This window comes from Trachurus trachurus (assembly GCF_905171665.1).
Source record: "Trachurus trachurus genome assembly, chromosome: 4".
In the NCBI taxonomy this organism is placed as follows: Eukaryota; Metazoa; Chordata; class Actinopteri; order Carangiformes; family Carangidae; genus Trachurus; species Trachurus trachurus.
Window position 1 is genome coordinate 1,926,138 of NC_139898.1, and position 25,581 is coordinate 1,951,718.

The 25,581-nt window shown below is 40.2% G+C and overlaps 1 protein-coding gene across 1 annotated transcript in view; it reads left to right on the forward strand.

Moving 5' to 3' along the window:
• Window positions 1-25,581, forward strand: part of slc1a7b (solute carrier family 1 member 7b) — a gene marked incomplete at both ends in the record, with an annotated part of 51,402 nt that overhangs the window by 25,317 nt on the left and 504 nt on the right. The window contains 9 exons of the mRNA XM_083970645.1: window positions 9,181-9,260; window positions 13,555-13,770; window positions 17,562-17,604; window positions 17,706-17,937; window positions 18,057-18,156; window positions 20,082-20,315; window positions 21,503-21,697; window positions 24,614-24,748; window positions 24,897-24,996. Coding sequence (XP_083826771.1) covers window positions 9,181-9,260; window positions 13,555-13,770; window positions 17,562-17,604; window positions 17,706-17,937; window positions 18,057-18,156; window positions 20,082-20,315; window positions 21,503-21,697; window positions 24,614-24,748; window positions 24,897-24,996 — 1,335 coding nt within the window. The remainder of the gene's footprint in view (window positions 1-9,180; window positions 9,261-13,554; window positions 13,771-17,561; window positions 17,605-17,705; window positions 17,938-18,056; window positions 18,157-20,081; window positions 20,316-21,502; window positions 21,698-24,613; window positions 24,749-24,896; window positions 24,997-25,581) is intronic.

Below are 25,581 nucleotides of genomic sequence, written 5' to 3' on the forward strand. Positions count from 1 at the left end.
GATATTTGAAATCTAAACAGTTGATTTATCACATCAAAATTAACTTTATTGATGAAATAGCATACGAAAACTGTAAAAGAAAGACCGCTTACCACTTCGCTGTTGTCGTCTTCCCGCTGCTGGTTTGACTGCCGAAAGGCATGCTGGGATATCTGAGCTGACAAGTTAGCACAAGTCAGCTACCGATGCATCCTCGGTAAAATGGGCGTGGCGAGAACACTTCCGGGAATTTTGACCGTTCTCGGCGAAATGCGAACTTGTGTATTGGGACAGTACTTGGGCTGCGACTGATGACGTTTCAGTAGAACACAAGAACACAAGAACGGACAAGAACGTATATTGAGAAAGGGCCTACATCTGTGTTTTTGTTGTTTTGTTTTTTTGGTTCTCCTTGTTGTTTGTTTGTTTTCTGTATTGGCGATGCTGTTTCTTTTGTTTGTTTTTAAATGTACTTGGGGACAGCGGATGGAAACTAGCCTTTGGCTACATCCCAGCATGCTTACATTATATTCCTAGTGAAGCAATGTTCATTACCATTCACTGTCCCTCCCAAATAAACTGGAACTAATGCTGCAGCAAAAGTTCTTTTATCTCTGCTTTTCCTGGCGTCTGGGTCACTCTGCTGTAGCAGTGTGTTTGGGTGGGGGACGGCTCTCCATTCCGACACACCTCCACTCCGACACCCCGCTGTTCCGAAATACCCCTACTCCGAAACGCCGCTGTTCCAACCCCCCCCCCCCCCCCCCCCCCCCCGCAGCTGTCCAAGGTGCTGAACCGCGTGACGTTGTTTACACTCTGTTTTGCGGCTTGTCTGTGAAACGTGCGCTGCTCAGAGACTGGGCAGACAAACAAATAAATAAATTTTGCTTTGGTTGGGTTTAGGCAATGAAGAAAGGAGTTGGTTAAGTTTAGTAAAAAGACCAGGTAGAGGCTGGACAGGCTAGAAGCATAATGAACATTATATGTCATTAATATGAAGTATTTGCTTGTTTTGCAGTTAATTATGCACATGATCCATTTGACCCCAAAAAGGAAAAAAGGATCAATGCGCACTGCACGGCCTCCGGTTCCTTTCTGATTACGTCCGTCTGTCCGTTCGGAGTGGGGGGGTTTGTTACAACCAAAAACGTAATAACTGCCAATAACGTAATAACTGCCAATAATGTAATAATTTTGGCCATTTCAAATGTAATAAAGCCAATAGTGTAATAATGTGCCAATAATGTAATAAAACTTTTGAGCCAATAACGTAATAACTTTTTGCCGATAATGTAATAAGGCATTACATTATTGGCTGGTTATTACGTTATTGGCCTGGTATTAAAAAAAACCTTTCAAAATGTAATAACTGGTGCCGATAATGTAATAATACATAAAAATGACAGCAGCTCTTGGAAATAAAGGTTTTTTTTTTGCAGTTTTTGGGCAGTTAGTGGATGACATATAGTTGTCATACTTATTCATCCAAGATATGCTCTCTCTCTCTCTCTCTCTCTCTCTCTCTCTCTCTCTCTCTCTCTCTCTCTCTCTCTCTCATAATTGTGTGGTCTTTCCCCTCTTTAGCCAAATAGATATTCATAGATATTCTTGTCTAAACGGGCAATTTTTCATGTGTACCATGCATATACCATAAAATCAGTGTCTCGTTGAGGGTGTTGAGGTGTCAAATGAATTCACCATATATTTTCCTGGACTAGCATTATTATTTATTTCTAATCCCAAAATCTGAACTGCAGTGTACAATACACAGGATAGAACATGAACAATCAAAATTAAAGCAGATATCAGCTTCACGGCCGTTTCGGCTAATGCTGCGTTCAAGGCAGGCTTTTGAAACCGTAAGTTACAGCTTCAAGTCACAACTACGACTTGGTAGCGTTCCAGGTAACCCGTAGCTCGTGTTTTTACCATCCTGTTGTCTGTGAAAGTTCCCTATAACGGCCACTCGTAACTTCCGACCCGTGAACTCGTACCAGATCGAACTGGTATGACTTCACAGGAAGGAAAAACACAAAGTACGAGTTTCTTTGAACGCACCATGAGTTAGCAGCCCCCGCCCTTGTCAGGCATCAATTGGTCCTCGTGCTACGTCACCACATTCACGCGCATCCCTTGGCTGCACACACAGCCCTTCATGCCGTTCTCTCTCCTCATTGGATAACACTTGTATCCCACAAGGAAAATTTTCTCCTCGGGTTACAGCAGAGCAGAGTGACGGAGAGACTCGTGTTTAGGCTGAAATACTTCATGTAAGTGATTGCTGACGGAAAATAGGACTATTTAGGACTTATATTAACAAAAACATTCCACTGATATCTGCTTTAAATTAAAACTGTTCCTTCTCAAACGAAAAGTAGCTTTCACTCATTCACAAATGTAAAAAAAAATATGGAGCAATACAAACATCTACCTTTAGACTTTCACAGTATATAGAACCTAAAGCTGCTTTATCATTACTGTAAAAAAAACAAAAAAACAACAACAACTTTGAAACGTCACTTATCCAACATGGGGCCTGTATGCTCAATGTGTTGATGTAGTTTTTAATTTTCAAACATGAAAAACAAAGTTAGACATATGAACCCTGCAGAGATTTAATTTTAGATCTCCAACAGCTGGTTTCAGTAGTAATCTATTTGTTGATTGGTTAACAGTTGCAGCAACAGAGGTGTGTTACAAGCGTCCTGAGGCTTCCTCCCTCTTCTTCTTGTTAGGGCCACGGGCAATCGCACCGGGCACTGGTCCCAATAGCTGCAGGGACCAGTGCCCGGGCAAAACTGCGCAAAATTTTGCATTGAAGTCCATGGGACGGACGGGAAAAAAAGAGCGAAAAAGACCAATCATTGGAGTTTAACAAACGTCTACTGCTCAGGCATACTTTCACCTAGAGACTCCATTTAAACTTTAAACAGTAGACACAAGTCTTGTGTATTGGCGTATTACTCCACGTTTTGATAGGTCATATAGTTTTTGATCAATCCCTGTTCAATGACCATGATCATTTTTGGAGAAATTATGAGATTATAATGGGTGTGTATTGGACGGAATGTTCGTGTCAGAGTGCGTGACATCATCGGTTAGAGTGGGAGAGATGCCAGAAAAACTCCAGATTTTTTCTCTTTCCAAACTCGGCCCGGCCACAATTTACACTCTACACACATAATTTTTTCAGAATTTGTAAGACAAACTTGTCCTGTCACTCATCATCTGCTCAAAATATCAGAGAGACTTACAGAATTTAAACTTGAAGCCTCTAAGTGCAGCCACGTCTGTCTCTGCTCCTCATTGACTCCAATACAAATATTTTCTGAGAGAAGCAGAACGGCCTGATGTTTTAAAACTGCCAGCGTCGCCAAAATATTTACTGTAGAAACACCAAATCGTACCAAAATTATCAGTAAGTCCTTAGAGCAACGTTGATCTGTGTTTTGTTTTGTAGATTGTTGTTACCGTACCAGTTTGTCACCCTAAGCCTAAATGTGAGACCGGTGCAGAGGCAGAAAATGGCTCTTTTTCTCCACGTTTCTGTCTGTCTCAGCCTGCGGGGGCCCCTATCGCCGTGGTAACCTCTTTGATCCTCAGGCCAGAGCTCGTTAACTTCATAAACAATCCACCTGGCGCTCGTTTAAATGTTTATAAACACAGACACAGCTAAATCAGACTGACACAGGATGCAGCTACTAACTAACTATGTGTCAAGTCAGTCACACACACACACACACACAGACTCTAGAGCCAGCTTCATGTGATTACAGTCACACACACACACACACACACACACACACACACACACACACACACACACACACACACACACACACACACACACACACACACACACACAAACCTTCATGTGATTAAAACACAGTTAACGTGCAACAGAATTTAAACTTAAACCATGATTTAATCTGGTTTTAAAGTTAAACCTTGTTGGTGTCAAATGCGTCAAATGCCTCTGGTGGGAGCAGCTGATAGAGTCCCCCCCAGCTGAAAGCAGCCCACCCCACCAGCCAGAGGGTCCAGGACCATAGGGACTGCAGTGGAGGAAGGCTGCCTTAACACCCTGCACAATGGCACCCAGTACACAGAAGTTAGACAGGACCAGTCAGCCCATCACCTGGTCCGTTCAACAAATCAGTTTATGCTACTGTGATTTATGTAGCCTAGTTAAATACTACAGTAATCATCATAGTGTATTGGCAGGAAAGACCATTTAAATCTGTATCAAATATTGATTAATGAATTAATCGATAATTTGCATGTTGGTCTAGGTTAAGTACCACCTTGAAAAAAAAACAATGTTTTGTTGCTTAAGCTATTCAGTCATTCAATGGTATACTAAAATCCATGTGAAAAAAATGCTTCTCACTGTTCTCAGGTCAAAAATTTATATGCGATTAAAATGCAATTAATTGCGATTAATTAATTACAAAGCCTCTAATTAATTAGATTAATTGTTTTAATTGAGTCCTGGCCCTATTACACAAGATAAACACACACACACACACACACACACACACACACACACACACATACACACACACACACACACACACACACACACACACACACACAGTTAACCTAATGTGATACAGCTCCTCCATATCATTGCTTATAGAAAGATGATCATGTATCTGTCTGATCAGCTCTGTCTTGACCTTAAGATCGTGGGTTTGATTCCCATGTTGACAGAGATGGCAAAATCGGCAGTAGCCGTGGCCCATTCAAAATTTCCCGAGAGGAAATGTTCTAGTTTTTATGTATTATTACATTATCGGCACCAGTTATTACATTTTGAAAGGTTTTTTTTAATACCAGGCCAATAACGTAATAACCAGCCAATAATGTAATGCCTTATTACATTATCGGCAAAAAGTTATTACGTTATTGGCTCAAAAGTTTTATTACATTATTGGCACATTATTACACTATTGGCTTTATTACATTTGAAATGGCCAAAATTATTACATTATTGGCAGTTATTACGTTATTGGCAGTTATTACGTTTTTGGTTGTAACAGGGTTTCCCCAATAGCCTTTTCTAAATAGCGGGGTCTAGAAAACCCCGCTATTACGATGAATGGAAGTCTATTTTCGGAAAGGCGGGGTTTCGGAAAGGCGGGGTGTAACCGTTTGGGCGCGCTCCTTTCCTCCCTCTCCATTATCTGGCTGGCGGCTGCTCAGCTCTGTCTGGGACCGAGAGACCTCACCTCTACTTTCACTTCGTCTTGATCCCCTCTCACCCGGGCTTTTAAATCCGAGTGTGGTAGCACACACCTCCGATCCAATGAATGACAGCTGGTATTACCGCATTTACTTTCTCTCAGATATTCTGCACATTTCTTCTTTACTGTAGATCAACAATATGTTTATTGCTCCTTTCTGTTAATTCATCGGATCAAATTTCATTCTGCGATTGTTGCGGCCACCCAACTCTCCTTCCACACTCCATGGTGGACACGATTACAACGCGTAAAACTGTCACTTCAATCCTGTGGTTTGCACGTGCTGTTATTTAGGCAGTTACAGTACTGCTACTAGATTACCTTCAGCATGCACGTAGTTTTAGTAACTTTAGAGGCCGACACAGTCATTAGGCTACAACACCCTCCTCTCAATGTAGTATCAGCTGCAATAAACTACACTTTATAGTCATATTTCTGCAGTTATTTTGGCGAAAGTAACTCAATAGTAATGCAAAAGTAGTGTAACGCAATTTATGTAACTAATTACTTTCATGTGACAGTAACTAATAATATGTAATTTATTATATTTTGGGTGTAGGACTTGCCCAACACTGGTTCTACTTCGGATAGGCTGCTTTGCACACCGAGTCCTTTTTTTTTTCTTTTTTTTATCAGTCACCTGCGTCTGATGCGTTTTATTACCATGCTTTTTATATTCTGTTCCATCGTCACACAGTAAAGATGATTTTGTGGTCCTCTCACTTGTCCAGAAGTAAAAGGATAAAAGGAAAATATTGTGTCCATTCAATCCTGAGAGGACATCAAGAGCAAAGAGAACTGCTTGTAACCCTGAGGTTTCTCCAATTTTTCCCTGTTAGAAGGGTTTTCCTGAGGGTCTGTTGTAATGATGCTATTAATGATGTTTCTCTAAACGCTTTGCATGAAAATGAAAACACCAACCACTAGAAAGCAATATTCCTTTGTCTTCACAGCCTCCATCTGTTCTGTTGTTTCGTTTCAATCGCGGCTGTCGCTCACACATCCGCTTTTCTGAGCGGGACTCTGAATTGTAATGCATTACAACACTTTTGCATTACTTTTACTGTAAGTTACTTTAGCCAAAATAACTGCAGAAATATGACTAGACATTCCAAAATGCTGAAATGTTTATTGCAGCTGTTTAACCCTCCTGTTGTCCTCCTGGGTCATGGAAGGAAGGAAGGAAGGAAGGAAGGAAGGAAGGAAGGAAGGAAGGAAGGAAGGAAGGAAGGAAGGAAGGAAGGAAGGAAGAAAAGAAATAAGGAAGGAAGGACGAAGGGAAGGAAGGAAGAAAAGAAATAAGGAAGGAAGGAAAGAAAGAAGGAAGGAAGGACGAAGGGAAAGAAGGAAGAAAAGAAAGAAGGAAGGAAGGAAGGACAAGGGGAAAGAAGGAAGGACAAAGGGAAGGAAGGAAGAAAAGAAAGAGGGAAGGAAAGAAGGAAGGACAAAGGGAAAGATGGGAGGAAAGAGGAAGGGGAAAGGAAGGAAAGATAGAAGGAGGGAGGGAACAGATTAGGTCAAAAAGGAAGGAAGAAGTAAGGACGAAGGGAAAGAAGGAAGGGAGGGAAAAAGGATTGTGGAAAGAAGGAAGGAAAAAAGGAAGGAAAGAAATATGGAGGGAGGGAACAGATTAGTTCAAGGGAGGAAGAAAAAGGAAGGAAGAAGGGGAAAAGGATAGAAAGAAAAATGGAAGGAGGGAACAGATCAGGTGAATTGGATCAAAAGAGGAAGGAAATCCAAGTGTGAAAATATGGAATTGCACATAATATGTTTTGTAAAAGGATAGTTCATGTTCTGTAAACATCTTAATATTGTACTAAAACAAAGAGAAAAATTCAAAGTTCTTTATATTTATATAGGTTATTATGCTATTATTTTACTGGTCTGGCCCACTTGAGATCAAATTGTGCTGTTTGTGGCCCCTGAACTAAAATGTGTTCTGCAGTAATATCAAAATAAAACAGGAAAAACAAATCTGCCCATAACCACACTCAGGTTTTACTACAAATAAATCAAATTTCATTATACAGATGACTGTCTATGAATTACAATTAAACACTAACAAGCAATTAACACAACAAGGAAAAAGTGTTTGTTTCTGTGGCGGGGAGAGCAGGCGCTCTGTGATGGGATAGTAATGTCTTTCCAACATCCATTATCTAATCCGGAAGCATTTCTTGAGTTTCTCAGGTGTGATAAAAAATCTAATACTCACTTTCCATGAAAACTCCCTCCAGTATTTTGATTGTGAGATTCTAAAGTTTTCACCTAATGTTCTTCTCCACTCTTCTGTTATGTTGATTCTTAAATCTTTTTCCCACTTCTCTTTTATGTTTCTCTCTACCTCATTATACTTCTGCAAGATCTTATAAATTCTTGACAGATTTCCTTTGTTTTTATTTCTATTTTGCATCATATATTTAATCAGTTCATGCTCTGATGTCCCCTCATCTAAAAATCTACTCATGTAGCTTCTGACCTGCAGAAATGTTTTGATTCTAATTTGTATTTGCTAGATATAATATCATAAGAGTTTATTGTGTGATTTGAAATGAATTGTGAATATCTTGTCAGTCTCTTTTTAGCCCAACCTTCCAGGATTGTATCTGTTCTATTAGGGATAAATTCTGGATCCTCTGCCATTTCTCTAACTAATACACATTCATTATCCATTTTTAAAATTTTACAAACGCGTTTCCAATTGGCCAATGTGTTGTCAATGCAGTAGTTCTGCCCTGTATAATTTTTCCATTGCGTTCTTCCAATAAATGGCAAATGTCCCAATGGATATTCTTGCCATTTCTTTTTCTATATTAATCCATTTGGTTTCTGTTTACCTTTCTGTCCATTTCATTATTGCGAGGAGTTGTGTAGCCAGTAAATAACTTGGAAAAAAATTTGGGAGCCCTAACCCACCTTCCTCTTTTGGTTGACATAGAATTTTAAATCTAATTTTCTGCTTTTTGTTGTTTGAAATAATTCTGTTACAGTTTTTAAAGTATTTCTCTGGTACTACAATAGGCAATGTTTGAAATAGAAATAAAAATTGCAGAAGAACCATCATTTTAATAGTTTCTACTCTGTTGAGGAAACTATGTGGCATTAATCCCCATCTACTCAATTTTTGCCTTATTTTAGTAATCAACACACAGTAGTTGTTTCATACAGTTCCTCTAAATGTTCACTAATATTAATGCCTAGGTATAGACTTTACCATATTCATCAATTGTTTTCATTGATTCATGTATTGATTCCTCTGGGGATGCCAGGTATACAATAATATCATCGGCATTAAGTGCCAGCTTGTGAGTTTCTTTTCCAATCTGTATTCCTTTTATCTCAATGTTCTGTCTCACTGTGGGTGAGATAAGGGGAGAGAGAGGGTCTCCCTGCCTAGTATCAGGTTCGGCTGGCATTCTTGTACATAGTGGAGACTGTGGACCAGAAGAATGCGTTTCTTTTCTTTCTCTCATTCACAACAAAAAGAGAGCATATTCTATTAGTTAATCAATAATAATAATAAAAAGAAACCAATTAATCTAATGGACACATGATGAACCATTCAAACTTCCACATAAAAACTTTACATGGACATGTGAAGACTGTTGGTGGACACAGCTGTGATGTGAACTGACATCTTCAAAATGTTCCTTTCTGTAAGTTTAACAATTAGTGGGTTAAACTTACAGAAAGGAGAATTTGGAGATGTCAGCTTCATTCAGATTCATGTTACTATTAACAAACACTAATAATGCAGCCTACTGTTCGTCCAAGGGATTAGAGATCAAGTGTATTTCCAGGTCCAAGTGGATACTGTAGTTTTCTGTCTTCAAGGTGGTGTGTACAATGTGGTCGCTCATTCTGAATATTATTAAAATTACAAAATGTTTCTTTCCTTTAAGCCGTCCAATGCTCTTCCAATCACCTACTGTCATCTCCCCTTCTCCCCTCACAGGAGGTGAAGTACTTTCAGTTTCCTGGAGAGCTGTTGATGAGAATGCTGAAGATGCTTATTCTCCCTCTCGTTGTGTCCAGGTAATGATATCTACCTTCCTAATAATGTCATATTATAATATATTATGATGGTAATGAGTGTATGATCATCACAGCTTGAACCCCTCCACATACTTCTATTTTTTCTTTTTCACTGGTCTGATGAAGAGCACTGATTGTGTCACCTTCATCTCATCAGCCGGTTGCCCTACATTCAGAACATTCAGGCTCTTTACCATGGAAAAATGTTTTCTATAAAAAACATTCATAATGGAACTCTTACGTTCAAGTGTTTTGTTGCCTCAGTGTATCTGAAAATAACTTTCCAGAGGCTCAGAGCCTTCTCTCCTCTGATTGGCTGACCTGGAGAAGTGAAGCCTGAGTTGAGAACCCACACTGAGATAGTTTTAAGTTCTGACAGTAAATTACTCAAATAAATCTTCTTATCTATCTTATTATCAATAGTGAAGTGCAAAAGACTGGATCTAATGTGTGTGTGCGTGTGTGTGTGTGTGTGTGTGTGTGTGGGGTTTAACTGATACATTTGTGTTATCTTCACAGTAAACTAAAAACAGCATACATTGTGTGTGTGTGAGGTCTACTGGGTTCACTATACTTTAGTAATTAATTGGGCAGCATATTGAGGTTTTTTTCTATTACAAGAACCACTGTATAAGTGTGTGCCTGTGTGCGCACACACGCGCCTGTGTGTGAGGTCTTCTGAGTGCAGTCTACTCTAGTAATGAATTGAGTTTACACCAAGTGAAAATGAAGTGTGAGTGATTTCAGGAGCGGGATGCAACAGACGAGCCAGGTCCCTGAAGGTGGCTGCTATTAATATTTCTGATGATTATAGCACTATAGCACATTGCACCACCACAGAGACAGGTCAGCCTCACATGACAGCTCTGCAACCAGTGTGTGTGGATAACTGGGGGACATTGTGGAATACCTTACAAGGACATATAAACATATTAACCTTCGTCTTATGTCAGCTTTCTGCTGCCATCTATGGTGTTAGGGTCAATTTTGACCCATGTTTTAAATCAGCTGTAAAACACACTAAAAACATTTTTTTTTCATCCAATTTGTTTTTCATCTCTTGGTTACATTGTTAGGCTTCTTTGTCCATGAAAAGGTTGGTTTTAATATTTTTGGTGTGGACCCCTGGGCCTTTTTTGTCAGTATACCCCTTGGCTTCAATGTAGCCTTCCTCTTGTCAGCTTTCTGCTACCATCTATGGTGTTAGGTTCAGTTCTGACCCGAGTCTTAAATCAGCTGTAAAACACACTAAAACAATTATTCATCCTCCCATTTGTTTCTCATCTCTAGGTTACATTGTTAGGCTTCTTTATCCATGAATAGGTTGGTTTTTCACCAATAATTTCAGTTTTAACTCTGATTATTGTTCTTATCATTATAACTGGGTCAAAACTGACCCTAACACCACAAATGTCATAATTTTAACCAGAGCATTTTAGAATTTTATGAAAAAGAAATTTTTGGTTTTATTTTGTTTAAATTGAGGTTCCTGACAAAGTCAAAAAGCCTTGATGCTATAAACAAATCTATGTGGTACTTTTATGCATTTAAAACCTGAAAACGGGTCACTGACCCAAACACAAGAGAAGGGACAAGACCATTAATGCGTGTAATATGTGATGTAATTAGTCATTAATTCTTGCAGGATTCTGCCAAAAATGAAGAAAAAACTGGAGGTCAAAGATTGCCTCTTTTTTTTGTTTTTTTACTGAAGTGTAAATAAGCGATTTTAATGTGAAACACATCTTCATTCACCTGGTGGTGAGAAGCCAGATTTCAAGTTGATCATGAACATACTTAATTTTCTCATCCTTGTTCAGCTTTGAGGAAAATGTCTCGTTCTCACATGAAAAAGATGTGGGTGATGTTTACAGTTTTGGTCAGATAGGATATGAATCATATGCAGAATATAGGATGAATTTCCCCTCATTTTTTATACATCACTAATACATTTTAAAATAAGTGTTACAATAACAGTAACACTGTTATTGCATTGTAAACACCAGACTCTCATCAGTGGTGACTTTTACTTACCTGGTATAGTGAGCACTGTTTCATGTGTATGTGTGTGCAGTGTGTATTAGGCATTGATACTTGGACATTAAAACTTAAATCTTGCAAACAGGGAACTCTGATGTGTCTATGTAAAATGCTCCTCTTGTGGTTACAACTCTGATCTAATCCCTTAAAGGGTTAGTTCAACATTTTGGCAAATTGGCCCATTGCCATAATCACTATAGTCATAGCAGTAGGTTTGTTAACTTTATTTGTCGGTGCAAGCTGTTTTTAGAACGGTGGAGCGGAGCAGCAGGCTCCTCAGAGCTACGCTATGGAGGCTAAAGGAATTTCTTGGTTTCCCTCATCAAACTCATCAAATACAAAATCCCAAAACTCCACAACGCTCTGGTGGACAAGTTGTGACCTGCACAATCACCACGCTATGAGATAATAATGGAACATTACGAAACGGAGGTAAATACAGAGACTGCTTTCTGAAAAACTGTCCCTGAACGCAGCGCGCATCATTTTGCATTTACCTCTAAAACAGCTCTGTCTCGTAATGTTCCGTTATTGTCTCATAGCGTGGTGATTGTGCAGCTCACAACTTGTCCACGACAGCGTTTTTAAGTTGTTGGGTTGTGTATTTGATGAGTTTGATGAGGGAAACCAAGAAATTCCCTTAGCCTCCATAGCATAGCCCTGAGCAGCCTGCCACTCCGCTCCGCCGTTCTAAAAGCATCTTACACCGACAATTAAAGGTAACGAACCTACAGTACTGCTATGACTATATGGCAATGGGCCAATTTGCCAAAATGTTGAACTATCCCTTTAAACCCTCAGGCATCGAGAATCAACCATGAATAACAGATCAAAGGCAGCAGCTGCAAGTTAGACCTTCCTTTTGAATTCTTGGCCTTTGAAAACCATTTACAGATATTCAGGCAGCAGCTCAAGGAAGAAGAGTTTGCATAATAATCTTTATTGAAAACTCAAATAGATAAAACTTACTCTTCAGGAAAATATCTAGCTGTAGAGATTTAAGTGGTCAGGTGATGTTATGGCAGGACAAAGTTAGAAGGAGGACTGAGTAGAGAATCCTAACCATGCCAACATGGGATGTGCTTTAACCCCTCGACCACCAAGCACTCCCAGCTACTTACTGTAACTTAAACCTAATCAGTCAGAGTTTTTTTTTTTTATAAAGGGAACCTCTTCACAGTCATGTGTGGCAGCAGTAGACCAAAACCAAACACAGATGAATGATGCTGTCCTTCTTATTGACACAACAGAAAACTCTTCTGTGTCATTCTGGAGAAAATAGAAAAATACAAATAACCAAAAAAAATACAATGGCAAAGGCAGAGGTTCCATACAAAAGTGGTATGGAGCTTTTGATGATAGTAAGATAGGATTAAAGGGATAGTAGCATTTTTTTTAAAAAAGTGGGGTTGTATGATCTACAAATAGCTCCTAAGTACTTTAATTGCAGTAGAAGACTCTCTGCACTCCTCCCGTTAGCAACGCCAGCCCATAGCCCTGCCCAGAGATTTACAACATACAGTGTTGTGAACAGACCCAAAGAAACGGCCTATTTTCGCGGCCTAAAAGAGGTTTTACCTGAAAAAAAAATACACAGTTTCATTGTTCGCTATAATATTTTTTTTTTCAGGTAAAACCTCTTTTAGGCTGCGAAAATAGGCAGTTTCTTTGGGTCTGTTCACAACAATGTATGTTGTAAAAAGAGAGTCTTCTACTGCAATTAAAGTACTTACTACTACTTTGTAGATCACACAACCCCACTTTAAAAAAAAAAGCTACTATCCCTTTAATGGCCTTGCTCAACAGTTAGAGTAATGTAAGTTCAGTGCACTGCAACTGAAGAAAACACATGCAAATGAACGATGTTCTACAAGTTCAGTCCCACAGCACTGGAGAAGTGTTTCTAGGCGACACTTAAAAGTGATGAAAAACAAGACTTATTGTTCAGGGTCCAATTGTGAAACAGTTCAAAGGTTGAAACAAGTTTTATTTTGGCCAAATGGAAATATTGTGAAATGTCTGAACATTCCAGCAGTTAGAAAACTACAATTTTTCTGAGTGAGTGAATGTTCAAGTCTATTATTGGTTGTGTTTTCAGACTCTTAGCCTCATAAAAACTTTTTATATATTTTTTTTTAATCCATAAAGTGGTATGCATGGAAATCATACATATGAATGGTTAGGAAATAAAGGATTCACTACATTATGAAAATAGAAAGAACCACTTATATCTAACTATGGCTTCTTCCACCAGTTTAATGTCAGGACTGGCTGCCCTTGACGCCAAGTGTTCCAGTCGGCTGGGTCTGATCACAGTGTCTTATTACCTCTGGACCACCTTTGTGGCTGTGGTAGTGGGGATCATCATGGTGTCTATCATCCACCCGGGTGGTGCCGCCCAGAAAGAGGACTCTGAGGACAGTGGCAAGCCCATCATGAGCTCTGCTGATGCTCTGTTAGACCTCATACGGTAAGACCTTCATACTATCTGTCTGAAACTGCCTGTTCACCTATAGGGCACATTGAGTTGTATTCAAGCACTGTCAGATGGTTGTCATAGTGAAAACGACAACAACAAGCACAACGTTGCCTGCATCACCTCCTCTCCTCTGCTCCTAAAGCCTGTCTACTGCACGTCTGTTGAGTTTTTCCTCAGTGGATGTGAGGATGTTGTTATGATGCTGTGTAAAGACCTTAGAGACAAACTGTTTGTAAAAACGGGCTATACAGATAAACTTGCCTTGCCTTGCCAATAATAATATCAATAATTAAAGAGGGGTAGACGTTAAACAGTAAACTGCTACATGAACCATTTGCTGCTGTGTGGTCTGAACCTCTTCACAGTCAAGTGCAGCAGCAGCAGCAGTAGAAGTCCACATCCGCCAGTCAAGTGTTTCTGTTCCATTAATCAGTGACTTGAGCCAGATGTTGCTAGCTGTTCTGCAATTTCACATCAGTGGGAGGATACTTAACAGTGCGCCACCATCCGTCCTCAGGAAAACTGCACATTGAAAGCTTTACACAGATTATTTCTGTGCATCGGGGGATTTGTGTTGTCAAGGTTTAAGGCTGATGCATAGAGGAAAGGAAAGCAGCCTCACTTCTTTGTGGGGCCCACAACTTGTTGGAAATAGTTCTGTTTCTGCTCTGCTTCATGTTGACTTGCATCACAGCGTTCATCACATCACTGCTACCATCTGTCCACTGTACATTCATTCTGCCAATTTCCTGTTCTAACAAAGGTGGAGGAGGAAATTAAAAGAGGTGAACATTTTTTAGTTGAAAGAGATTATATATTTTTTATTGAATCAGATTAACATGATTTGTTGTAAAAAAGTACTAGCTTCGTTGGTTTCAGTCCTATCGTTACTGTTAGTTTAGACGTATTGAAAAGTTTAAACGTTTGAAAATGCTGAAAATGACTTGTTTTGAGATGTATTTTGGATGAACTCCAGTTCTAAGTCAATTCAAAAAACATTGTTTGTCCCCATTGGGCGATTTAAAGAGAAAGTAACACTGCGCAGTGAGAAAGACAAAAAGGAAAAGAACAATGACATCAGTGCACAGTGCAAAATAAATCCTGCCCCAGCTGTGGACAAAGGTTTTCCTCCTCCTGTGTGTCCCACAGCCTGGGTGGGCAGTGTAGGCAGCGTGCTGAGAGGCGCCACTCAGACACAGAGCACATGGTGAGGGTCTGCTCTGACAGCGTTATCACAGCTCCTTCCTCCCTGCAGCTGTCAGACTCCAAAATAAGAGCTGCTCTCAGCACTAAACACATATTTATATTTCTTCTTATTTATTATTTTGTCTTAATTATAATCTTAAAGCAGAAGTAAGTGATTCGGTGGTTTTGGCTAACTTCCTGTCAGCAGATGGAGTTAGCAGCCCCCGCCCTCGTCCCTACGTCACCACATTCACGCGCATCCCTTGGCTGCACACACAGAGAGGACCGCCCCTTTATGCCGTTCTCTCTCCTCATTGGATAAAGGTTGTAGGATACAAGGAAAGTTTTCTCCTCGGCTTACAGCAGAGCAGAGTGACTGACAGACCCGTGTTTCAGACCAAACACTCTATAGAAGTGATTGCTGTAGGAAGATAGAACTATTTAAGACTTATATTAACACAAACATTCCACTTACTTCTGCTATAATCATACTCTTACAAATACTGCTTTCGTTTTTACTGCTATTACTATCTGCTATTCACTTTGCTGTTGTCTGCTGCTGCAACCCTGTAAATTTCCCCAAATAAAAGATTATCTTATCTTATCTTATCTTATCTTATCTTATGTATACAATAGTCTGTGCCAGCTGATGTCACCAGAAACAAAGGCACTTTCTTCACATTGTTGCCTTGGCAGTGAATCAGTGGACAGCAAACAGGGTTTGTTGCTGTTGGCCCTCTTAAATCTCCTGAGGTGTTCCTTGTGACTCATGTTGTGTTTCTCTTTGTCTTTCTTTTCTTCCTTCTGTTGTTTCTCAAAGTCTGGATTATATTATAGGCTGAGTTGTCTTTCACTTGGATATTTATTCAGATTCTATAACAAGGCAGGTAGGAAGGTAAGTAGGGATGTCCAGACTTCCCGACACCTCCTCCAGCTCATCTGGGGGGATCCCAGGGCCTCCAGAGAACTTGAACATGTTGTGATCTCACCTCTTTACAAAGTCTCTTACAGTATCTAAGTTTAGCTGTTCACTTGTGATATCGGAGAAGTTTATTTCAGCAGTTATTGTCAGATTTCATCTGGATTTTGGTATCTTATACGTCCCTCTCTCTTCCCCACAGTGCCTGGGGAGAGGAGTGATTGGATGTTCTCAATACTCTTTGGAAAACAAGCCCATACTTGTGTGGGATAAAGTTAAAGTTCAGGCTGGGCAGCTGAAGATATTTTGGATATTTTTATACAGTCTGTGATTTGAGGATGGTGAGAGTGACATTTTGGTCCTGGTTAAATAAACCAGATTTCACTGACAATAAAACAGTCTTGCAGCTGTTTGTTTTTCTTAAATTGTGGGATAACATGAAAATAAGAAAGTATCATTCTGCATGTTGTGAAGCCAGGCTTACAGAATATTTGTTTCCAATTTTTGCATTGCCCAACATCAGCAGCTGCGCTCAAGCAGAACAGCAAGCAGGCGTATTTCAAATAGGTTTTGTTTGTGTAGACGTGCAGGGTAAATACTGCCTGATTTGCATTGAATGAAACAGCAGGAGGGTAATTTAGCCTCAAGCTACAACCAAATAATCTCCTTTTATTTTTGTTGTTTGTTTTCTCTCTCCCAAAGCCCTTTGAGACAAACTGTAAAAACGGGCTATACAAATAAAATTGCCTTGCCACCACCTCTCCTGGAGAGAGCTACACTGAACACTACACAACATCCTGCTCTGTGTTACAGAACCGGGACGTTTCCTTCGCCAAATGACACGTCTCTTCAGCATTGTAGTAAAAACAGATCCAGTTATATGTAAATAAAGCATTCATGGTGTTACTTGTGAAGAGCTATTCCCAGTATACTGACCTTAAAGGGATATACATTTTTGGCAAATTGGCCCATTGCCATATTCCCTATAGTCATAGCAGTAGGTTTGTTACCTTTAATTGTCGGTGCAAGCTGTTTTTAGAACAGTGGAGCAGAGCTGCAAGCTGCTCAGAGCTGCAAGCTGCTCAGAGCTACGCTACAGAGGCTCATGGGATTTCTTGGTTTCCCTCATCAAATACACAATCCAACAACTCCAAACCGCTCTGGTGGACAAGTTGTGACCTGCACATTCACCACGCTATGAGATAATAACAGAACGTTACCAGACAGAGTTGTTTTCGAGGTAAATTCATGCAAAACCACTGATGTGCGTTGCCTTCAGGGGCAGTTTTTCATCATCAGTCCCAGTATTTACCTCTAAAACAACTCTGTCTGGTAACGTTCTGTTATTATCTCATAGCGTGGTGAATGTGCAGGTCACAACTTGTCCACCAGAGCGTTGTGGAGTTGTTGGATTGTGTATTTGATAAGTTTGATGAGGGAAACCAAGAAATCCCATGAGCCTCCGTAGCGTAGCTCTGCTCCGCCGTTCTAAAAATAGCTTGCACTGACAATTAAAGGTAACAAACCTACTACTATGACTATAGGGATTATGGCATTGGGCCAGTTTGCCAAAATGTTGAATTATCCCTTTAACACTGATTCAACTTTTAAGGCACGTCTTTGCTTCCTTTCTGTTTTTCAACCTGTTTGACATAAAGTGTGTCTGTTTGTGTTGCAGCAACATGTTCCCAGCTAACCTGGTCCAGGCCACATTTCAGCAGGTAACACACATCTCCTGCAAACACAAAGGTGTCGCTTTAATTCCTTTTTTATACAACATTATGCAAGAGTCTTATGTTTCTGTTCTACCTCCTGTCCATAGTATCGAACCAGTAGTCAGTACATTGTGAAACCCAAGCCAACAGTGAGTCAAGCACAATCAGAGTCCACCACACGGCGAGCACTCATCTATGGTATCCAGGATGATAATGGAACCGACATCCAGAACTTCGCCCTTGATCTGACCCCGCCCCCCGATGTGCTCATACGGACTCGAGAGGGAACGAGCGATGGAATGAACGTCCTTGGAATTGTAATTTTTTCAGCAACCATGGGTAAAAAAAAAACCCTTTATTATTCTGTTTAGTACCTTCTGAGCTCAAAGCCTGAACTCATTATTGCAGAAGAAAAAGCCTTCATCTCTTCTTAACAGCTGCGCTTTGTGTTTTGGCAGGCATTATGTTGGGAAGGATGGGGCCAAATGGCAGCGCCTTGGTGAACTTCTGCCAGAGTCTGAACGAGGCGGTCCTCAGAATTGTTGCCATTGTTATATGGTGAGGATTTTTTTTAATTCAGCAATCAGGTTTTATATGGGACAGTTATGGAAAAGACAGAGGAGGCGGTACAGCGTTTGAACAGTGCTGTGTGGGATCATGTAATGATGAAGACAGTAAGACAGAAGAACTGTGACTGTCTGCAAACAAAGATTACCCAGGTTCATGTGAACTACACTGGTAGATATTGTGAATAAAACCTTGACCTTCACAAGTAAAAAGCCCAAATTTCACCAACAACAACCTGCAGAAACACTGGAATGTGTTTTAATATAAAAGTCTACTGAGTAACAACTGCATTCTGTCACAACATGCCGTATTACCATCTTTACTTTCAATAAAATAAAATGAAGACGGAAAGAGTACAGCCTCATGTATGTGACAGACATGTAGATCTGTCTAGATCTGTCTTCTGCTGATGTATGGTATATATGGTCTGAAGTGTTACAGAAAAACAAAACAAAATACAGCAACTTAGCCTGAGCCAAAAACCACGACCCCAAAACTGTGGTATGTACTGAAATGTGGATTAAACATGCAGCAAAATGATATGACAGGTAAAAAGGTCTGGTTAAAAAATGACTTATATACTATTTCTGGGGGGATTATGTTTAGGAGCACTTAGACTCAGCATTGTGACTTGCCATATCCTAGATATACTTATAGAAAATGAAAATCTATTATAACAATTTGATGCTGTAGTTGAGTTATATAGAAACTGAACAAAATATCAGAACCAAAATCACCTCTTTATCTCGTACCTCAAACAAGACGTCATTTTTGATAACACTGGAGAAATGATAACTCACTATGTCACATTGACCTCATGAACAAACGTAAAAGCAGCACACACATCCCAGTAAAACACTACTGTAACTGCTGGGTGCTGGACAGAGAAAGAAGTGCAAAAAGTTCACACAAAAGGAATTGCTCCTTTCTTCGGACATCGTGTGGAATCTTGATTTATTTTTTGCACATTGACCACTTGACCCTTGGCTTCCTGAGTTAAACTCAAGCCCCTGTTGCTTGATTCCAGTGATTTATGCATCTGCACCATTGAGCAGAACCATACAGGGATATGATCATTCTCAACCACTGCATTCCTCCAAAGAATGTTGTCTAGCAATGCCATCCCTGCACACAAGACTGTGCTTCTCTCTTCTCCCTCATAGTGGAACAAGCTACCTAACTAACTCTAGCACTAACTTTACTTCCAAGACTAAGAGAGAAGATTTAAAAGTGTAAATTAGTGAATGTGCTGAGGGAAAAGGTTAGGAGATTAAAGGGATAGTTCACTCAAAATTGAAATTTCACTCATTATCTACTCACCCTCTTGTGGACTAAGGGCTGGGAGAAGCTCCTCTTCCCGGTTCGTCAAATTTGGACAAACCAGGGTCTGTCCTCTTCCCAGTTCGTCCAAATGTGACGAACCAGGAAGAGGAGCTTCGAGGAGCTTCCGCTACAAAACAAGCTTGCAATATAGACTTATTTAATTTTTTTCGGGGACAATATCGCATTTCGGGGCTTCAATACAAGACGGACATTACATACGAGCAGCATGGAGGTATTTGGATGTTTTTTGGTGTGTCTTTTTGTTACGAAGACAGTTGGTATCCATATGCAACCGTTATATGGACATGCACTGCTACGCCGAGACCCCCTGTAACTCAGAGAAGCCACGGAGGACTCTGAAACTTCTCTCAGCCCTTAGTCCACATGAGGGTGAGTAGATAATGAGTGAAATTTCAATTTTGGGTGAACTATCCCTTTACGGACACAGATGAAAATGACATTTTACACTATGAAAAACCCACCTATGTCTCCTCAGGATGGAACAGTTTGTGGTTTACATCTCATGATGATGTTGAGAACCTATAAGAGACTTGACATCTACTGTTGCTGACTTTGAGCTACTCCTCTTCCAGGTACTTCCCATTCGGCATTGTGTTCCTGGTGGCTGGTAAGATCCTGGAGATGAGTGATCCGTCAGCCATGGGGAAGAAGCTGGGTTTCTACGCTGTCACTGTGGTGTTTGGTCTGGTGTTGCATGGCCTCTTCATCCTGCCTGCTATGTACTTCTTCATCACCAAAAAAAGCCCCATTGTTTACATACGAGGGATCCTGCAAGCACTACTCATCGCTCTTGCAACTTCCTCCAGGTATAGTGACACTTGTTTTTTGTTTATTTCTTATGTGCTACTAGAAAAAAGTTCATTTTTGGCCCAGGACCATTGTGTGAGCAGCAAACTAAAATCCAAAAACACAACAGTTGGTTGTTGCTTTGGAAAGTGCTCTACAGAAAATGTTTTTATCCCTGTTAAAGGCATCGTGGAGAAAGTGTGTAGGTAGCCTGATGTAAAAAGAAAAAATCTGCACACCATTAGAGCTCCCTTTCAAGGATTTAATAGCATAGTGACGTTTCGAGCACAATGCTCTTTTTCAAACTGCTGTGTAAATGGTACAGACAGGAAACTGCTTCTTAAATACAAGGTGACCCCCCCCCCCCCCCCCCCCCCCCCCCAGGTGAGCAATCAACCATTTTGGAATCAACCATTTTGGAAAAACAGTGGTGACTTCCACAAGATAATTTTACCAAACATATCAATATAAAAGAAAACATTATTAATACAAACAGAGATACATTCTCCACAAGATAAATTACATGGTGGAAGAAAACATTTTTTTAGTAAAAAAAAGGCATAATATATCTGTAAAGTACAAAAATCATTCTATAGAGAATACAAATAAACAGGTATCTCTGTTTGTATGTTTTCTTCTATATTGATATGTTTGGTAAAATTATCTTGTGGAAGTCACACCTGTTTTTGCAAAATGGTTGATTCCAAAATGGTTGATTGCTCACCTGGGGGGGGTCACCTTGTATTTAAGAAGCAGTTTCCTGTCTGTACCATTTACACAGCAGTTTGAAAAAGAGCATTGTGCTCGAAACGTCACTATGCTATTAAATCCTTGAAAGGGAGCTCTTTTTTTCTTTGTTCTAGTATTCCCTCCTTTATCCAGCACCCATCCCAACTGGGCCTACCTGATGTGCGTGTTTTTTTCACAATTTTGCTAGGTAGCCTGATGTGTAATGATGCTCCGAGTGTTCAGAGGTCAGAGTGAGGCTGCAGTGACTGGAGATCATTTTACATTCATGTGTGTTCCGAGCTCAGATCACTAACATGCACTCGCTGAGTAAAACTTAATTGCATCTCGTCACGTTGTTCAGAGTTGTTGAAGCAGTTGTTTCTTTCCTGTTCACACAACTCTCAGAGAAATGAGGAGGTGTTTAAATTAAATTATCTTCCTGCTCTGAGCTCTCAGTCTTCTTCTCTGTCCTCCCCAGCTCTGCCACGTTGCCTATTACCTTCAAGTGCCTCTTGGAGAACAACCACATTGACCGCCGTATCATCCGCTTTGTGCTCCCTGTGGGCGCCACCATCAATATGGATGGGACAGCTCTATATGAGGCTGTGGCAGCGATATTCATCGCACAAGTCAATAATTACGAGCTGGACTTTGGCCAGATCATCACCATCAGGTCAGTGGTATGTGCTGTGTACCATCTGTGCTTATGAGCATCATATCTTTGGGATTTTAAAGCAATGATATCAACAACATTAAATCCTTTGAGCTGAATGGCAGATATACATTATGGCATATTTATGTCTCTGTTTTTTAATCCACTTTAATGTTTTTGTGTTTTTGATCTGATCAGTTGCTATACATACTGTAAACAGGAAGATGGAGGAATGTGTCAGACTAGCATCCTAACCAGGGTCTACCTATGTCAGTTGGGATTGGCTCCTGCATAGAAAACAATAGAATTAAATAGATGTTTGAAGATTTTGCACAAAACATTATTAATTGAAATATTACATCTTTGGTAGTGTCAACCCTCCCCCTTTTTAATAATAATACAGATACATTTATTTATAGCACTATTCATATGAGGGATGCAGCTCAAAGAGCTTTACAATAATAAAAAGAGCATTAATATGCAATAAAACAAGGGTGAACAAAAGCACAATGAAATTAGAGAACAGGACGGCAGAAGATGATTAAATGTGTCAGTGAGAATAAAAACAGAGCAGTGTGTGTTTTCTTCTTCTCACTGTGATTCTGTACAGCAACTGTAGATTGAAACTATCCGCTTATCCCCGTCTGAAAAGAGCCATGTGGCCTCGATAAACCCAGATCCCAGTCACGCCACAGCTAAACCGCTGACCCCCCCCCCCCACCACCACCAACACCACCGCCACCCCCCACCATGCTTTGCTCTGATGAGGGGTGGGATCATCCCATCCTCGACCTCTGGATCTGGATCACCACAGCCACATACAGTTCACTCTCCTGTCCTCAGCTAATCTTATTTTCATCACAGAAGACTCATGGCATCAGTTTATTCTGCCGTCCACCAAGACTTTTTCTTTTGATTCTTTCAACCAATGCAAAGAAAAACACATAACTTCACTTAATCTGAAGTGTGTGTGTGCTCAACTGTAGCATTCTTATGATCAGTAATTGCTGTTCATACCTGCTGTGTGCCGCCTCCCATGTGGGAAGTAGGTCAGCTCAATAAAACACTGGCACAGACTCAACACAAGGGATAAATTATGTTTGAGACTAATTGCGAATCCCCAGCAGATGACTTACAGCACTAAAAACAATAATATGTGGATTATGTTGTTTCATTTTCTTCTTTGGAACCACTGCGTGCAGGATATTAAATGTGATCCTACAATTTTTTCATGTTCCTCTGATGGCACATGTTTTTCTCTGAAGAAAAATTATTAGACAGTGTGCTCAGTCGTTTAGATCACTTATCTCCATGGCTACCATAGCGATCCTGAGGGGATGAGAGTGGAACTGTCTTCCAGGGCTCTGTGACATACAGCTTTAGAGGGGAAGTGACTACAGTAGTGAGAAAGTCCAGATGGGATCATCTTACTAACCAGTGCTGTGACTGATTACACTGCATCATGCTTCTTATTGTAGGTTCTGTACAGGTGATATGGCTGACATATTGTTACACTTGGGGAAAGATTGTTCTTTAAACTACTGTGACACAAGACCACATTCACCTCTGCCCTTTATCAGAGATGTGTTTGATTTTTCTGTATAATTCTGAGGTTGTGACCCTTCACTTCAGAAAACGCCGCAGCTTGTTCTGATAGCTTTGTTGTATCCAGCACCACAGGCTTTTTCCTACTGTGGCACTGAAAGATCAGTGCAGTGCAGCAGAAGAAAACATAGCAGTGAATATTATAGAAAATGTTCTGAAAGTTCAGATATATTGTAAGTGTTTCCAGAGGAAGTGATGGAACAACCTTGACTTGTGCGGACATCATTTCTTGGATTTTTCTTTTGTACAGGTGTTTCTAATTCAACACCAAATGACCTTATGCACCTTCTCTCAATAAAAGCAAAGGCAAAAGACAGCATTGGATGCCATCATGAAGCAGTGAGGGAGTTGTTGCCTTCACCAGTGCCCTCCTCTTCTTTCTGGACTCCTTCGGTGTCAGACATTTAGTTTTTCACTTCAGAATCACTGAATAAACCAGCTTTTCTAATCAGTGTTTGACTGATGCTGTTAAATAGATATGGAGACATAGAGCTGAACAGTCATTTCTCTAATAACAGAAAACAGAATCCAACCAGTAAGTCCTACATCACATAATTGAAAGTCCAAGGTACAAAAGGTGTATTGTGAAAATCTGACTTAAAACTGGATTAAAGGGATAGTTCACCCAAAATTCAAATTTCACTCATTATCTACTCACCCTCATGTCGACTAAGGGCTGGGAGAATTTTCAGAGTCCTCCGTTCCTTCTCTGAGTTACGGGGGGGGGGGTCCGCGCAGCAGTATTTGCCCATATAATGGTTGTGAATGGGGCTCACTTTTCTTCGTCCAAAAAGACACACCAAAAAACATCCAAATACCTCCATACTTCTCGTCTGTAATGTCCCTCTTGTACTGAAGCCCCGACATGAGAAATTGTTCTGAAAAAAATTAAATAAGTCTATATTTTAAGCTTGTTTTTAGCGGAAGCTCCCAGTGTCTCAGTTCACTGCTCTTCCTGTGTCGCGAGATTTGCACTGACCGGCGGAACAATTTCTCATGTCGGGGCTTCAATACAAGAGGGACATTACAGACGAGCAGTATGGAGGTATTTGGATGTTTTTTGGTGTGTCTTTTTGGACAAAGAAAAGTGAGCTCTGTTCACAACCATTATATGGACAAATACTGCTGCGTGGACCCCCCCGTAACTCCGACTCTGAAACTTCTCCCAGCCCTTAGTCGACATGAGGGTGAGAAGATAATGAGTGAAATTTGATTTTTGGGTGAACTATCCCTTTAAAAAAGTCAGTAGAGTTTCTGGTGAGTCCCCATCATGTGCATGCAGGATGTGAGCAGGTTTCTCTGTGACATTCTGATCTCCCAAACCTCCACCAGCATCACAGCCACTGCTGCCAGTATTGGTGCAGCAGGGATACCCCAGGCCGGACTGGTCACCATGGTGATAGTGCTAACATCCGTCGGGTTGCCAACTGATGACATCACTCTCATTATTGCAGTGGACTGGGCACTGTAAGTATAGCATGTGTGTTCACTTCCATCACTTCTGTCTACGTTCTTCTAGATCTCCAAACGTTGTGTGGCGACAATAACCAGAATCATTTAATCTTCATCATTTAAGTCTTTCATTTTGTCTCTTGAATGTGTTTGTCCTCCACAGAGACAGATTCCGCACCATGGTGAATGTCATGGGAGATGCTTTAGCAACAGGCATCATGGCACACATCTGCAGAAAAGACTTCATGAAAGAGGGAGATGGGGTGAGTTCTGATTCAGGAAAATGAGCAACAATAATTGATCCACACAGCCAGGGCCGTTGTATAGGGGAGAAAGGTGATGATAATTCTAGGGGCCCATAAAAAACCCCAGTAGTCTAATCTTTGTATGACTGATTTATTCTGCGTAAAACCCTGACTAATACTCATAGTACACTGTAAAAACTCAACATCTTTCCAAGAATATTTGTCTTATTTCTTGTCCAAATGTCTCATTTCTAGTCAAAGCTAATCTCTTTCCACTTAAAATAAGACTCATAACCTAAAAATGAACTTGTTTTAAGATCATTTTCACTTGTTTCAAACAAATTTTCACTTGAAATAAGTAGAAAAATCTGCCAGTGAAAGCATGTTTTTTGTGCTTGTAATAAGGAAGAAAAACTTGTTCCACTATCAGATTTTTTCTACTTATTCCAAGTGAAAATCTGCTTGAAAGAAGTAAAAAGTGTCTAAAAACAAGGTACTTTTAATATGATGTGTCTTACTTTAAGTATAATGAGATTTGTTTTGACTAGAAATTACATTTTGACTAGAAATAAGACAAATATTCTTGGTAAGATACTTGGGTTT